Genomic DNA, 17,947 nt, shown 5'->3' on the forward strand with positions numbered 1-17,947 from the left:
ATCTAATGCACTATGCCACTGAGCACCACAGCCAGTGATTTTAAGTGTACTAAATTATCTTCTGGTTGAAAAGAACATAAGCCGAAGAAATAAATGCCTCTTAACTAAAGGCAACGGTCAAAGAAACTTTTGAATGGGTAGTCGGAAAATGCTTTCAGGCCTGCCTATCAGAGCGGATTGAGAACATTTGCGCTAAGCAGAGCCGTGATGTTACGTGAGCAGTGAGAAGGTGCACAACAGCCACGTATTTTAATTAAAATACTTTAATTCTTTTCTTTTAATATAAACATGAGGAAGAAAAACCACACAAGTTGTAGCATCCTTTTCAAAATAAAACTGCAATCGATACTTGAATCTCCAAGCTCCATAAACAACAATTTTTGAGGTGGTAGACTGTAATATTTTATATCCATTATTTATCATTTATGTCTCTGTCCTTTAAAAATGATGGAACCTGTGGCACTCAATATAATGTGAAGCCTTGCTATAAAGAGAGAAAGTATTTATAGCCCAGAAATGCTTTGTTTACAGGCAAAATTCCTAGGATTATGTTTGAGAAGGTAGGAGAAAGATTTTACATAGTTGAGAACACTTTTTTTTTTTAATGTTTCACGTTTAGGTGACATCATTACCAATTTCCTAAAAGACTGATTACTGGACCTCCCTGTCTTTTAATGGGCTTCCTGGTGGCTAAGTGGTACCCTGTGTTTTAAAAAGCCTGAGGTAAGGGTTCCTAAGATTTATCTTTCCTCAAGTAACAACTTGAAGTGACACACCTACAGCCAGGTTAACACGCAGAACAGAAAAGCTGTTTCATGTCGCTTACTTCCCTGTCACTACTACTAGGGTCCAGTTCCTTTCAGTTTATTATCAATAACTAATGCTATTGTTCGTAATTCCTTTACCAAACCTATAAAAAAGAAACTTCCGGGCTCAAGCAGATCAACAGCCCAGCCAGGCAAAGGACTATTTTAAAAAGAGGAGGCCAGGTCTATAAAGATACAAGATATCCTCCTGAAGTCTTTGTGCAATTGGAAGCCTTGATACTTGTAGAAATATAAATGCTACAAACTTACAAATCATCACCTGAGAGTTTACTTGAATTTCTTCTAAACTCATTTAGTTTTCTAAATTTTAAACATTAAGCTCTTAATTTTAATCTTTTGTTTTAGCCTATTGTTTGTCATCTTCAAGAGGGACTGAAACAAAAAATTCAAATTAAAAGCTTAACATCTAAGATTTACAAAACCAAATGAGTTTAGAAGAAATTCAAGTAAACTTTCAAGTCACATTTTGCGTCTGTAGCATTTATACTTCCACGGCAGTGTCCTGGAGTGTCCAAGCACACTGTATTAAAGCTTAAAATTGCACCAAGACTTTTGGGACACCTTCTATTTCACTATCTGCTTATTCCTGGACTAACAGGTTGGCTGCAATTATGAAAATATCCTTTAATACAAGTATTTAACAAAGAGGAAAATCATCAGAAAATGAGAAGCACCATTAGAGTTAACAAGAAACGCAGCAGGGACCCAATAGAAGCAGGTAACAACATACTTTCTCTGCTTATGATCCCAAACATGCTAATATGCTAATAAGTAGTGCTTGCAAAAAAACTGAATGACAAGTGTTATTCAGCAGCTTTTTGGTTTAAACTGATTGCCAAAAATGACTAGCAGCTTCAATGAAATAGGGAGGAAGAATCCTTCAAAACCTAACAGTGCTACAGCAGTCTGTTCCTAAGTGGCTATATGAGTTGTCAGGAGTCCCGTGTTTGAACGGCAATACTGCACTGATTCTAAAGGAATATGCAGCAATATGGGCGAGAAAAATAGGAAAAAGTAAAAGTTATACAGTTAGTGTCTTTAAAGTCTAAAAATTTAAACTATTAAAAAAACCTCACATAGTTCACAGTTATCGGCCTACACAGTAAGCAAATATCTGTGGGTGGGTTGGGAGCTTTTAGCTTTGGAGTGGTTTTTGTAACTCTGTTTACATTAAAAAGGACAGAAGAGTGTGTTGTCTTGACAAGGTCCAGTTTTTTCCTATGACCATAACCTTTGCTGTCTGCAAGTCTCTTGAATTCAGTGTCTTTCTTCTAGGTGAAAATACTAACTTTGCTGGTTTCTGAGCAGGAGAGGTGGTATTTCTCCAGTCCTTGTTACGAGGGGTTCATGATGTTACAACCCCTCACCTCTCTCTGTTCATGAGAGGATGGCATTGGAGCGCTGAATACCAATGAAATGATCAGCGCTGAAAGACCTTCTCACAGCAACTCTGCCCAAGTCTTTGTATTTGTCTTCACACAGTCTGGAGATGGCCTAAGAAAGTCAATCAGATAGAACATAAGTATAATTGGGGGAAAAAAGTTCCAACCTTAAAGAAAGCAGCATTGATAAGCCACACATCTGCATTCATTTAGGTTGACAGTTGCTGCTACTTTGGATAGCTCATATCTACACTGCTGATTCCCTAAGATAATATTCTTCAAGGGCTATGATGAGATTGCTGGGGCAGGGAGGAACATATTTAAAAACTGGGTTCCCAAAATAGGCCCCATCTAACAGCAATATGATGTTACCTACATACTAGGTCCTTAAGCATAATGAACACACCTGAGCAAAATCAGTGTTTACCCAGCTATTCAACTTCTATTCAGTCTTCATTATTTACTACACTACGAACATTTTAATGAGGGTAGGTGTGTGTGGAAGGCAAGAAAGGTCTAGTGATGAAGCACTACAAGGTGCTATTTCACATGCATGTAAATTATTGTAGAAAAATGTCTTATTTCTAAAGTACCAAGGTACCAGAAAAAGTGTCAACTTTATATGTATTCATTTCAGTTGTAAATTTTGCTGTATACCCACCAGAAATCACAAACTACTTCAAATTACTCTTCAAATCACTACTACAAATTCCTTCATCCCATGTATGTTACCACTTCCATTAAAAACCCACCTACTTTCTACATCCAGTTTCTGAACCCACATTCTAATTTCCAAGTATAGGTCTCACAGGTTAGCCCCTGATGCTTCTGGTCTAATAAACTCATGGGGCTGAACTGTGATACACAAACACACACTACAAGCTCAGGCAGTTAAGAGTGGTAAGTAATTATCAATGTACATATGATTAGGGACACAATTATAAGAATTATTCCTGTATGGTTATATGTAAGTGTGGAGGTTCAAATGGAAAACCATTAAGAACAATTAAATCTGATTTAAAATATTCTGAATTATGGTTACATAAGAGATATCTGTATTTTTTTTTTTTTAAAATAATGTGATATCTCTGTCTAACCCATAAAAGACACAGGGAATAAGATGCCAATGGGTTAATAAGCTCTGCAAACTGTCAGTCACTGCGGAGTGTAAGTCAGCCACAGACGCTGGCTTTGGTGGCTGACAGAAAACCCAGTTAGTGAATCCCCAGTCTTACCTCTAGGCTCTGTGCTCTTTCTGTGCTAAAAGGAGCAATTGGAAAACTCAGGTTGTCGTCATCTGCTAAGGAGAAAAGGTCAAAGTAGTATCTGGCATAAACACTGGTGGAAACATTAATATGAAACTGGAGGAGCTCCACAAAGTGCGTTTCCGCCTCATTCCTGGGGGAGGAGAAGACAAAACCAACATAGGACAATTTTAGTCAACTGGGCTATCTTCAGAAACCCCATTCTGTGCCACAACAGCTCTAAATACAGCTTGGAAACAAACAACGGCTCCCCAGCTGGATTAATACACTCATGTTCAAACAAGGGACAGCTCTTGGGGGTTCTTCCTGCGTCCTGGCACTTGGAGTTTGGGACAAGGGGGGGAGGTTACGGCCCTCTTATGCACCCATGCTGCTGACTCGGGGGCTCATTCCTCAGAGTTCCATCAGTGCAGCTGCGCATTCATGCTCCACGCTCGCTCACACGGCCCCGCTACAGTCATCAGATGACAGGAATGATGTGTGCTGTTTACTAGCTCTGGAGAACTTGCAGACATTCCCACAGATAACAGGAAGGGGCTTATTGAAGTAGAGACACGCCAACAAAAGGAGTAGGCACATCACCACGGCAACAAATGGGGCCATGGAGAGCCACTGCTATTATCTCTGAGGGGAGAAGACTCTTGAGGCAACAAGGATTCATCTCAGATAAATAAATAAATAAGCTACACTCGATGCGAAAGAGAATCCCCTCCCCCTGCTCCAGTGCAGGGAACTGTGGCAAAGGGCAGAATGCAAGTTTCTGTTCCTCTTAATCCCAGTAGGACCAGAAGGTGTTCCTGGGACAGGATGGGATACACTTTTCAAGCTATGGGAGGCAGTAGGATTAAGGGGAGACGTCTTGGCTAGACTAAATGCACCTGAGCAATGACCCCGATGGAGCAGTTCCCCCTGCGCTCCGTCCGCCGGCCCTGACTAGGACAGAAGGTGCATAGGCACGCAGGGGGCGAATTCAATGAAGTGGGAAAGTAGGGTCCTGGGAGCAGGTCTTTCCTGTGGGACCATACACAGTCATTAGCTTGTCTAATGTTTAAGTAAATAAAATCAGAGTAAGTCTTACCACTTTCACAGCAATCACTTTAAAGAGTTAATTATATACAAATGATAAATACCCAGACAAATGAAAGTGACTTATTTTTCAAAATATTTGTTTCCTGGTTTTAAAGTGTTAATATTTTATCCATTGGTAAGTCATCAAATGTTTGATGTTCTCCTGCATGGAGAGCAGAGTGTGAGCAGAAATGAGGTTTCTCATTTGCTGAACTTTAAACCTAACTGAACCTACCTCCAAAATTAATTTCCTGTTCATATGGCCATAAGTCTATAGAAATGTAAAACAGATAATGTTTTGATAATCAGCTAATGAGGACTTAATTTACTATGGGAATAAATGCACTTCACTATCCCTTTTATATTCTCTTCCACTAATACATTTTAATTGTGTGGAAATACAGTACTTCATAGGATTAACATGTCTATTAACAGAGCTTTACTTACTGAAGAAAAAGGCATTAGGACTACAGAATACGCTTCTGCGTTTTTTTTTTTTTTTTTTTAAATGACTAGATGACTGAAGAGCATGCCATTTATAGGCGCAGCAAATTTTCTGAACAGCAGCTACTCAATATATTCAAACAAGATACATGAATGTTAGAAAACTTTTAAGGAAAAGCTGATAGATGCCAATTTTTCAATTTAGACTCAAAATGAGACCATTACAAATAGCAGCCAACAGCAGGGGGATGAGACAAATGTGACTTGAACACTTGGCTGTAATGCTTTCCAGTTTCCAAAGATCATAAACAAAAGCGACCTATGACGAACATAGCTCCTGGTGATTCTGTTGTACACAGAAAAGGGCTGTTTACAATTAGCTTCTTCCTGTAGCTAGACACTGCCATCAGTGCTATTGGGCTCACATCTGTGAACATCCACACACTTCCCTGCATGTTCTCTGATGCTGTAACTGGACCCAGAGCCCCCGTCAGCTTAGCTGCAGGTTCTGAGAAAATTTCAGCTGCCATCATGGCAGACCTGGTGTTTATGATTACACATTTTCCTTCCTTCAAGGAACCAGTTTAAAGATGGATGATAGTGGTGCTCAATGTCACCTTAGTTTCTACAAATTCCAAAAGTACTTCTACTTATCTCGAATTATCTGCCATAACACTAAGGTGGCTACCAGCAATATCACCATTACACTTTCTATCATCAAAGTGGACATTTTCACCAAAAGCCACTTTGACAGCTACCAACAATCACTGGTCCCTTCTCTTAGTCACAAGCTTCTTTGCTTCAGTTGTAAATATGCACTTTGGTAAATCTGAATTAAGAGTCAGGGGCAAAGGGAACAAACTCTTGCCACTGCCTGCCATGACCTTGATCGTCCTCTGCTGTTCACTATAATAAAGAGGTGCCCCTTTATGTTTTCCTAAATGCCACCCACAAGGACATTTTTCCTGTCAAGTGATCACTTCTAGAGTCTGCTGCAAATACCTCTCTGGTTCCTGCTGCCTCCCACCCTCGAGGCCCTTCCCTGCAGCCAGACAGCAAGCCTGATGTTTCACGCCCATGGGAGCATGCCATCTGTGAGGAACCCCCCAAGTTAACTCGAGGCCCCACCAAGTACCACTGTGGTTGCTGAGTGCCCCGGGTGAGGCCCCACTGACACTTCCTGGGCTATCTGAGACAAAGGAGTTTCCTAACTCAGCAGACCTACTTCTAAACATGGGGAACACTCCTGACAGTGGAGGAGACAGAACACAGAGATCTGAAACCTTTCTATTTGGTCATCTGTACATCATGGTTTCCGTAACAACAGAACCTTAGAGACAACCTCAGATTACAAAAGAAAAGACCTGCAAAAACAAACATACAATGTGTGACTCAAGTTGAAGTTATAACCTCAGTAGTCTGGAGGTGCTAAGACCTCAGCAGTGACCACTTAACTTCCAAGGCCAGACATGTGTCTCTTAAAAACAGACTGGACCTGGTAGACAGCTTTAAGAAAGACGTGAAGTTATTTACTGCATCATGTTGTTCTGGTAGTGAGCTTGTAAAATGGCAAAAACCACCAGAAAAGTAATTTCAATTTATCAAGCAGAATATTACAACAGTAACACACCAAGATTTAACTAATTAATGATGGGAAATACAAATGGTTATACTACAGCTAGACAGAAAGAAGTCTAATTTTATATTTATACCTAATTCAGCTCTCTGCGCAATGTAACCTTTCTTAAAATGTAACATTTCTTAAGCTGTAAACTTTATGGGAGCAAATAAGGTATTGGAAAATGGTTAGACAGTTCACCGTAACCTTACAAACTCACATGTCCTCAACTGTAATGTCCTTTAGGATCTGGCAGTAGTCCACATTCCAAACAGCCTGATCGTCCCAGACCTTGGAGGCAAGAAGAATGGCTCCCAAAACAATTCTTTTCCAGTTAGTGGGGCAAATGTCGATCTCAGCATAAGTTAAAAGCGTTTCTAAGTAAACCTGCAAAAGTAGAGGACTGACCTTTGATTTTAGTTTAGTTTAAGGGCCGTGATAGAATTGTTAGGAATGATAGGTTTCATCTGTTTTTCACATGTCTTTTATTCTTTGGTTCTACAGAGACTTTTGCTCGGCCAGCCAAGGCCAAAGGCCAGGTCACAGTTGTAAGGCAAATATTTCTGTCAGCCTGGTATTTCTACTCTACCCATGTGAATTTCCAACCCAATTTTGGTCACAGGAATGAAAGGACATCTCAGCATTCTAAAGACAGGCGTTGTGTCATTACCTTCCCAGTTGTAAAAGGCAGCACGTATAGCCCAGCATCGATTCAACTGTTCAGTAAATGCCTGAGTGCCTACCGTGTGCAATGTACCTACCATACTGGTGGTGGGTACGTGGCAATTTTACATAAAGCTTGAGTATGTAAAACTCTGGTAAGACTGAGCATTTCTTTATCTTCTCTTCAGAGGGTGAACTTGAAGATGATAACTGGTGGTCAAGCGAGCCTCCCGGGGCTGCTGCGAGGCACAGCAGGACAGGGAGCACGGAGCAGCTGTGCTTTCCATCTAGGGCCTTTAGGGAAGATTCACGCACAAAGAGCTCTTTGTTCATACCCCGATTTTTCACATCTCCACTATTTCGTAACTCATTGGTCTTACATATTCTGCAACTTAGTCAATTTGTTTGGTTCTAAGGTGGTTAAGAGCTGCCGATGTCTGAATCCCTGGGGCTCCTCTAAATCTGCCAGGTAGTTTGCGGGATGACTTCATGGCTTCTTTTATATGTGTCAAATGGCTATTCTATAAAGAACCAGACCAAGTTAACAGCTGAGTAAAGACTAAAGACATAAGTTGTGATGGTGTTACCTCTGCAGAAGAAAATATATGCCATTGGACAAAAAGAAAAATGTCCCGTTATCAGACTGACAGCTCCGATCTGCCAAAGCTCTCTAAACTCAACTGTGTTTCAAACACGGTTACTGAGATTATATACCCTTAGTGAACTTCTGCCCCCCACTCCCCAGAGAACTCCCCATGCGCCAGTCCTCTCTAAGAACGAGTCTCCCGCAGGGTCCGCCCCTCTGCTGTGTTATGGCACTGACAGAGGCAGTTCAGCCTTAGGGGCAGTCCCTCAGCTTCCTCTCAGCTTCACTTTATAAAGGCAAACCTGGTCTCATTTACACCACTTGCCCTCCTGTCTCAGTGGAAGTGACACCTCTTTCTTTTCCCTGAAGCTAACTCTTCTATGAATGAAGTCAGTCCCACCTCTCATTTCTGCAGAACACTGTTCCCACAATTCATCTCTTCTTGAACAACCCCCCTTCTCTGTCAGAGATTTTCTCCAATGTTCTCTTACATGTTCTCAGCCCATCCGTCACCACCCCTTAGAACACTTCCTTCAGGAAATGTTCTGACACTGGCTCCTCATGACCCATCCTCTCCTTAGCCCATCTAGTCTGCCCCTGGCCGCCACTGCCCCCCTGAAACTACTGAGGCATGGTCACTGCTGCCTTCATGACAAACAGCCAGCACTCTTCATCACAGCGCCCCACTCCCCAGGCCTGCCCTCAGAGCTGAGAGACACTGCCACACGCCTGGCTGCCGGGACCAAAGACCTCCACTTGAGTTATCTCACTACCATCTGTCGGGAATTCTTATCTCCACTTTCACTGGTCACCTGCCGGCTCTGCTCTTCTGTCCGTCACTTCTGGCTTCTATCACTGCCATTGCCTCCTAACTTCTCTGCTTCCACTGACCGCCAACCACAGTCTGTTCTCCCCAGAGCAGCCAGGAGAGCCTCTCAGATTAAGTGCACTTCACGGGCCTGCTCAACATCTGCCAGGGCTCTCCCATCAAACAGGTCACTTCTGTGGCCTGCTAGTCACGAGGCCCTGGGTGAGATGCCACCGTCCTTCTGTGCCCTCATCGCCTGTGCCTTCCCTCATTCCCTACTCTGATCACAGCGGCACCCTGCTGACCCCTCAGCACAGAACCCGCTCCTGTCTGCGCCTCGTGCTCTGCCCCCTGCCTGTGCTCTCAGGCCCCTCATCTTCCTCAGTCCAGCCAGGTCCTGGTTCAGATCTCACCTCTGTAAAGAGGCTCTTCCTGGTCTTTCTAGCGTGCATGCGCTAAGCCGCTCAGTCGTGTCTGACTCTGTGACCCCATGGACCCGTCTGGCTCCTCTGTCCATGGGGAATTCTCCAGGCAACAATACTGCAGTGGGTTGCCACTCCCTTCTCCAGGGGATCTTCCCAAACCAGGGATGGAACCCAGGTCTCCTGCACTGCAGGCAGACTGCTTCCTGTCTGAGCCACCAGGGAAGCCCCTCAAATCTCTCCATCCCTTTACCTTGCTTTCTCTTTCTAGCTTTCACTACTACTTCAAACAGTCATCTTTTTAAAAATACTCATTTTTAAAAGTCTTACACTCTGTGGTACACCCGATACTTACACACACTGTAAATGAACCATACTCCATAAAAACTAGAGAAAAACAAAACCCGTATGTCTGCTATACTTACCTCAGAAAGGCAAGAACTCTCCTCTATGCCCAGCACTTAGAACCGTGACACGGGCAGGCATCTGGTGCCTATTTATGCCCTAAGGAGCTCCTTGGCAGCACTCAGCACGTGCACCATGCTCTCCTTCTTCAAGCTCCCCTGGCACCTTCTGATTCTCTCCTGGGTTTCCTACCACTCCGAGTGGCCACTCCTCTGGGGATGTGTCCTGTAAGTGCTGACAGGCCCCACAGATCTATCTTTTCCTCAACTTTTATTTAACGTACTCTCTCTGCATTTGAACAGCTACACGTAATTCCCTGCCTCTTGCTCAGCTTCGGGCTCCAATCCCATACAGTCAAATGACTGCTAGACACTGTCACTCTGCTGTCTCACAGGTCCATCGGGCTTAACTTGCCTACAAAGAAATGCTCCTCTTCCAACCCACATACCCTCTCCTGCCTGCATTTCCCAGCTCTCCACGTGCCAGCGCCACTCCTGCCTCTCTCAAGCACATGCTAACTGAGCCCTGTACCTGGCTCGCAGCTCCAAGAAAAGGCCTGCGTCTGACCCGGGCCCACTGGGGGGAAGCCGCCTCTCCTACACTCTGCCTGCAGGGGCGCGGGCAGCGGTGGATGCAGGCCCTCCCTTCAGACCATGCAGCTGACCTTCCCCTATGGGTTTGCTATAGGGAGGAGTTAGGCAATCCCACTACCTCTCAGCTGAATATGATGTATTATTCAATTAATGAAATCTTACCACAGGAATTCAGTATGGATGACAGAAAGGTCCTCACATAGCTGGAGCTCGGCAGGCTAACCTGAGTAAAGCCTTTCCAAGCACTGCTGACACCCCAGTCCTGGGTACCTTCACACGCCAGCACCAGGGGACAGTAGAGATGGTTAACACTGTCGTCCAAGGTCAAGGAGGTGAAGGCAGTCGGTCTCAATCAAGACACACATCACAACTGCCTAGGCAACACAGCCTGAGACTCAGAAACACACTGAATCTACACCTGCCGTGGGCCAGGAAGTTCAGTGATCGCCTCCATCCTACCACCCAGCACACTTTGCCGTGTACCTGTGTGCCCTGTGTGTGCATGCATCCTGAGGTGTGGAAGAAGAAACCAGAAGTTTCTCCTGCTGCCTTTAACATCAACTGGTTTGTGATGAGAAAAGCAATGGCAACAGTTTAAATCATGATGATTACTAAAGCTCACATCTGCATGTTTTAATTCTTTTTGATACATTTCTCTTTAATAAAGTTCTGATGATCATTTCAGGAACCTTTCATTTGAAAAACAGGCCCATACCTTCTGTACAAGAAAAAAATTTCTAGAGATGCTTCTATTAAGAGAAAAATATATTACCAAAGTCACTACTGCACATTCAGCAGTCAGCTGGGCGGCACTGAAAAGAGTATGAACAAATCTGTAAATGAATTTGTGTTCAGGATCATGCTGAAAGTACTCCTCCGGAACCCTTTCTCGCTGAAAGAAGAAAAAACACAATGTTAAGTATCCACTGAAGAAAAAAACTTAAAAGTACCCTCAAGATAGCAATCTTCACACGTGGGCCCACCTGCTACTTAAAATAATTTTGACTACGTGACATATCTTGTAGTCTTTTAAATATAAACAACTGGATCCTAAAGTACCATAGTGATTCAATACTCACTACCATTCATTAAAGAAAAATGCAAGCACAACCTCAGAAAATGTATTTTCACCTTCTTCCCCAAAGAATTCTAACCAAATGCAAACTCTTTTCAGGCTCAAAGTCTTGCTGATCATTGTACATCATCAGACTTTTCTGCAGTCAACTATGAAAACACCTTTCCAGTGTCCTGTAACCAGAGGCTCTAAGAGTGTGCTCTCTTACACAGAGGTCACCAGTCACATGTGTCTACTGAGCACCTGAAGAAGTGTTTTTAAACCCTGTCATTTTAATTAGTTTAAAATTTAAACAGTTTCTAAATTTTCTCCGTAGAGGTCTTACATATGTGTTAGGAAATGTTTCTATTGTGTGATGCTATGGAAAATCATCCTTTAAAAACCTACATTTTCTGTTACTTGGGTATGTTTACTTACCTGCTCATTCGTCATACAAAGCGTAACTTGGTTCTTATCAGTCACACCCCTGACACAACATGCTTTTGGTAAAATTACTTGACATAATATGGGGTGGGGGAAGAAGACTTAAAGGAAGACAATCTTGGCTTTGAGCTGGAGGCAATAATTTTCTTCTAGTAATTAATTTCAAAGCAAATCAGCATGAAATAAACACAACTGTAATAAGAGAAAAATACACCTTCAATAAAAGTGACACTTACTGTGAGTGGATGTGATCTCTCATCAAAAATGTCCAAGGACCTATTGGCATCTCTATAAAATAAGAATGTGTATTTTAAAAATTAATTCAGGAGTTACTAGCTTAGTAAAATATCTGCTAAAAGTAGAGAGAGGAGTAGAGGAAGCCTAACCTTAATAAAGCAAACAGTTTTACATATTCTCCTGGATTCTGCCCTTAGAAAGGTTTTCTGACCTATTTTATACTCAGCACACCAAGTTGCATGAAATCTCTTCTACAACCAGCCAGAGCTGCCTTTACCCACACAGACCCCTTCTAACAGGCAATGTTCGTAGACCAATACATTTCCACTTCACTAACCTCACAATGGAATATACAAGAACATTTTATAAAGTGGTAGTAGTGGGCAATAAAGTCTTCTAACTTCAATGAATGTAAATATGAGATTCATGATTTTTTCTTGTCTCCACCCCCTTTTGTTCTTCATATTATATTCTTATTATTTCTTCTTGTCTCTTTTAAATAGTTTGAGTTGAAAATTTTAATTGTCTTTTAAGAGAGACCAGGCTTTTTCTTTTAAATTCCACCACACTACTACACTGTGCCCATTTAAACAGCAGTTCTGCAAATGTGGTCTATAGGCCTCTGGGAATCTCCCCTGGCCCCTCTTCAGAAATCCTGTAAGTCCAAGAGGTCAAAACTTTTTTGATAAGAATACCAAGACATCACCTGCCTCTATACTGTTTGACACTTAACTATGATTGTATAAAAGCAAAAGTGGGTAAAATTGCTCATTTCTGAGTGTGAATCAAGGCAGTGGTATGAAACTAAATTCGAAGTCATTCACTTATTCCTGGCCAAATCAATGTAAAAAATCTGCTTCACTTAAGAACATCCATGATGAAAGAGTAAAAATTAAGTGTTCTTAAACCTTTACTCTTCTTCTTCATATCCTGAGTAAGCGGAAAGTATGCATTAAGCACTTGTATGGACTGAAACATGGCTGTGCTAAGGAAGAGCACCTGTAACTTACTGGTAACCAAGTCACTTTTTTCCCCCTGGAACATCATATTTAAACCACTTTTTTCATGAAACGCCAATTGACAGTCATTTTTTCAAAAATGAACAAAGTGAGCCTGTCACTTCAAAGAAAACTCTAAACTATTTGTTGCCAATGATAAAATTCAAACCATCAAGCTAAAAATATTAGGATTTTTGGGAAATTTGTACCTTCCAGTGTGTTATTTATGGTGAGCTTGATTTATCAATACTTAAAGACTTTTCCGATAAGACTGGTAGTGATACTAACAAGAGTGAGTTTTTGACAGTCTGAAGACATGTGAACCAATACTTTGCAAATGACAATGTATAATATGATAAAATCATGTACAGATAAAAAGATCCACTCAGTATGCATGACAGATCAATGGGCATTAATTTAACCTAGTATCTACCTCAAGTTCACTGATAATGACTTGGAACTCCATCTTAACTAATTTAATAAACTGGCACATGTGGATTTTGGGGACAGTATCAAAGAATATGTCCAATTATCTCAAGGCTTTAAAAATTCACCTTTTCCCAACTATATGTCTGCATGTAGCTGGATCTTCATATTGCTTCTTCAAAGCAAATGACCGAAGACAATGTTGACATGAGAATCAACTGTCTCCTATTAATGAGATACTATCCTCTCCACTATTTTGTTGTGGAAAATGGTTATTTTTCATTAAAAAAATGACTTATGTTCAACACTGGCGTCCCCAGTCAGATGGTGATCTCATCCCTCAGGAGACAGTGTTCCTGTCCTAATGTGGAGAGAAGCAGAACACCTTACTTGCACCTACAGAGCACAGGCCGGGGTGCTGCTAAATACTCTGCGACACACAGGGTGGCACCCCACACCAAAGCCTCATCCAGCTCAAAACTTCAGCAGTGCTAAGGAAAGCCTGTTTTAACATACAGTGGATTTAATTTTTTTAATTTTAAATTTCAATTTCTAATACAGTAAATATCCATATAAACCACATAAAACTTAAAGAATTAAGAGTCCCAAAATGAAAATAAATGATTCACTTCAATACTGTAATGAAAGCACTCTAACAGTAAAAGCTTACTCTAATACTGTCCATTGTTATTAACACTAAACTTGATACTGTGTAAATTAATTAGCTGGAATAACAAGACAGGTTTTAAAAGAGCTCACCTGTTCTTTATGTGGTAATATATTTCTAAGATCTCACTGTGGAGGAAAAATAATATTGTAATAATTGGTTTTTATCACATTAGGCCTGAAGACATTTTAAAGGGTTGGCAGAGAGGCAAGACCATCCAGATGCCCGGTGGCCCCCACACCCCCTAATTCAGAGCAGTACCCATAGGTGGTATCCCCCATGTTTTAGGTTCTTTGACTTTTAGCAAAATTAGGAGACCCAAAATATAGATGTGCTCTTAGAAGACATGTTTGGGTTGATTATTATAATATATAAATTATTATATATTTCCCCGGTCATTTGTCCTTCTATGCACAGAATCTTTCATCCCATACAAGTTACATCATCTATCCACATGGTTAAATTTAAGCCATACAGATTTTGTGTGTGTGGCTTTTTGTTAGGCACTGCATTTCAGTTGATTCCATTCAGTATTCCCCCTAACACATCTATTTTCCATTATTTCTCTAAAAGTAAGTAATATGAGTGCTCCATATCAAATAAAATGGATTTAAAATCACTTTCACACATAAGTATTAGAAAATTTAATAGCAAAATTTTATAGTCACAAAATTGATGATAGGCCTAGTTATCCTGAAATAAGCACTGCTAATAAGGCAGCACAATACAGCACAGTACACTATTAATGACAGGTATTTCCACATTATTTTAAATAAAGTATTAACTAACCAACAGGTGCAAGTCCTCAGATAGTTTTTACATTACTATAGCCCTAAGTTATTCACAGATGCTGTGTATTAGGCAATTAAGGGGTTCTCTGGTTAAGTTATTTGCTTCCCTTTGTTCTCAGTATCTAAAATGAAACTCAAAATAATAGAGAGAAGGCAAATCTGAATTTTCTAACTCCTCTATAGAATCTTAGCATTTGCAGAAAGGCCTGTAACACTGTTAGCATCAAAGATGGATACCTTTACAGTGCTTCAAAGTTTCTTCAAATTGATTTTAAAGTCACAGAATTAAAAGTTACCTGATAAAAAGGGCAACTGAACCTAATATGATACTTAACCCATTTTACAAATAAGAGAATCAAGGCTGAAAATTGACTTACTCAAGGTCCCACCAATTATCAGAAGTAGTTCTCTTTCTCCTACCCTCCAAGCAGAGAGTGGTTCCCAAGGTCAGCTGCACACTGGATTACCCGGGACGCTTTAAACACTGCCTGGCTTCTGCTTCAAAATGTTCTGATTTAACTGCATTAGGGACGACCTGGGCAACAGGATTGTATTTAAAGCTCCCCAGGTGACTGCAACGTGCAGCCAAGTCTAGGAATGAATGAGGCAGGGTTAAGATCAGAATCTCTCAGGATGCTTTTGTCTATGAAATCATGCCTCACACATCATTCCTCAGCTTGTCAAAAGGGGTGTGTGTGTGAGAGAAAGACACACAGGGACAGAGAGGCAGATAGACCCACAGACTGTGTCTTGAGGGCAGGGAGGAAAGGTGGAATTCATGTATGTGTTCAGAGACATACATCTTGAAAAAGTTGCATAAGTGATTCTAATAAGGCTCACCTACCCCAAATGAAAACTAATCCCATTGTATTTTTCAAAATCATTCCTAAAAGCCAATTTGCCCTATTAATTTTCTCAGTAAACCTTTATTTCATCAATAATGAATGCAAATGGTCATTTTCAAAACTTAATGAGAAAAAAATTTACTTTATTTCCAAACACTAAGACTAGGTTGAGAATAAAAAGCATGAAACCTACTTGTCTGAGCAAGGTTAATCTTTAAAACTACTTCTGAATTATATACTGGAACATCAGGCTCTTTTGAATTCAAAAGAAGCTGTGAGTCTAGCCACAGTGAGAGTAGTTTTTAACCCACAGATTTAGAGTCTTGGCTGAATAAAAACATTCAGTGATTACGAGAGAAGTGCCAAAACTCAGGACTTTAAAGAGAAATGGGGCTCAGTTTTTGTTGAAATACGATTTGACCGAAACTAATATTATAAGAAAGTTACATTATTATGATTGTGAACTGGTTGTTTTTAATTAAAGTTAGAAGTCACTGATCATTTAAATAGCTAAAAAATAAAAAGCCTTGCACATTAAAAATTAAATTAAATTGATAAGCTAATTATATTTTTAAGACAGAAAAGTAAAATTAATGATAAGGATACTAATATTTTCAAGTAGCATTTCCCAAACTGTTCTGGAAAGTCAACATTCATATGCTAAGAAGACATTAGTTAATGTTTCATGGACAACTCCAAGGGAGGTAGGAAGGTCTGCATCCTGTTTGGTTTTTAATTCTCTCTCTTAAATAAACTTGAACATTCCCATGATTAGGGCGTTTTGGACTGTGCATCTCCAATTGTGGACTATGAGGGGCTTCCAAAAGTTGAGGAATAGTTTTCGTCATCGTAACACTGTTCGTGTCTTCTTAAGTATAAGCCTGGCCACAGCCTTGTTTCTGAAACTTCATCTCTTTTTTTGTTCTCTGCTTTGATTGATACAGTGTGTTAGAGATACACATATATAAACAAAAATTTTAAAAAAACAAAAACAAAAATTAAATGTGTCTATTAAGTTAAAATCTCAGTTGAACAAATTTCATCTATGGAGAAATTAAGTTTGAGAGTATGCCCCTTAAAATGCTTTTGATATATTTTCCCCCTCTTTGGGGGAGAGGAAGGAGAAGTAAAATTTCCTACAGAAATATTGCAGGAAAAAAATGCATGGTGGGATGAATCTGACCAAGTCCAGTTAAATTTAACTGCAGATTCACTTCAGTGCCAGTAGGGGACAAGCTGTTCCTTCTTCTAATGGTAGCTTCCAAACTAGTATACATAGTTGTAGGACTCTCCCAACTCATAAAGAAATAATTTTTTTTCTAGAAACATACAATACACAGGTACCTCTGTTTCTCATTACGTTCAACATTGTCTTAACAATAGAAATGAATCAAATGAGGTTTACATTTTTCCTGGGATTTCTCACTTGCTAACTGACTTTCCCTTCTATCATGTACTCTATGATTAACATGGAAACTGAAGACTCATATTGAGAGGTCCTTGAAACCAACATAGAGTTGACACCAGTTTCTTAACCTGATCACTGAAAAGGACAAACCAAACGAATGAAATTATGTATGGCGAGGATGCTTTCAGCATGAAGGGGGTCTGCCACTCAGCCTTGGCATCCTAGTTGTACTCACCATTTTATTGTGATTCTAAGATTAGGCTGGCTGACTGTGCTGTCATCTAGAAATATGGCTGGGCATGAGCTATACTTTTTAGTAAGCTGCCCTGGAGATACCTGAAGGGGAAGGGAGATGGAAGAAAATGTCACAGTAAGTTAAACCTATAAAAGTGTGTTTTTTCCTTGGTTAAAATGTCAAACGATAAAGCATTAAGATTTTCCTTATACTCCATGAACTGCTGAGTGTTGCATCACGGGCAGCTTCATGGGAAACCTCTGTACTCTCACTTCCACAGGCAAGATCTGAGAAATGTGGTATAAACTGCTACTCTTGAAAAAGGACCCACAAATGAACCTGGAAAGCACCTGTTATAAATTGCCTTTATAGTAATGAGAAAGCTTTTAGTAAGACTTCAGTGTTTCTTCCTTAAGCAATGAAATGCAGCAAAGATTTCTATTTCTATTCATTTACTACAATAAAATGCAATGCTTTATATAATATCGATGTGAGAGCATTTCATTGCAGTCAATGAACGCCAATCATAAATGTATTAGTTTGGGAGACAGTGTGAGGAACCAAGCGTCTTTGAATCAGAGGCTGGGCATGCCAGGGCTGCTCTATCACTAGTGACCTGAAGGCCATACAGCTCTTTGAGCCTCAGTTTCCTTATCTGGAGGATGAAAGGGTATGGCCGTAAGATTCTCTCACAGCCAAGAAACAGACAAAGCAGCTCTGAGAATTTCACGGTTAAGTAAGACTGCCACTATATTACACAA

The 17,947-nt window shown here is 40.6% G+C and overlaps 1 protein-coding gene across 1 annotated transcript in view; it reads right to left on the minus strand.

Moving 5' to 3' along the window:
- Positions 1-497: 497 nt before the first annotated feature.
- The window catches only part of LOC122710120 (cyclin-Y-like protein 1), a 34,870-nt gene continuing 17,420 nt past the window's right edge, over positions 498-17,947 (minus strand). Inside the window, exons 4-10 of the mRNA XM_043927696.1 lie at positions 17,187-17,287; positions 14,000-14,035; positions 11,816-11,867; positions 10,854-10,973; positions 6,825-6,991; positions 3,445-3,607; positions 498-2,321 (exon numbers count right to left, since the gene is read on the minus strand). Coding sequence (XP_043783631.1) covers positions 2,205-2,321; positions 3,445-3,607; positions 6,825-6,991; positions 10,854-10,973; positions 11,816-11,867; positions 14,000-14,035; positions 17,187-17,287 — 756 coding nt within the window. The 3' untranslated portion in view covers positions 498-2,204. The remainder of the gene's footprint in view (positions 2,322-3,444; positions 3,608-6,824; positions 6,992-10,853; positions 10,974-11,815; positions 11,868-13,999; positions 14,036-17,186; positions 17,288-17,947) is intronic.

Source organism: Cervus elaphus, chromosome 16 (genome assembly GCF_910594005.1).
Source record: "Cervus elaphus chromosome 16, mCerEla1.1, whole genome shotgun sequence".
Classification (NCBI taxonomy): domain Eukaryota; kingdom Metazoa; phylum Chordata; class Mammalia; order Artiodactyla; family Cervidae; genus Cervus; species Cervus elaphus.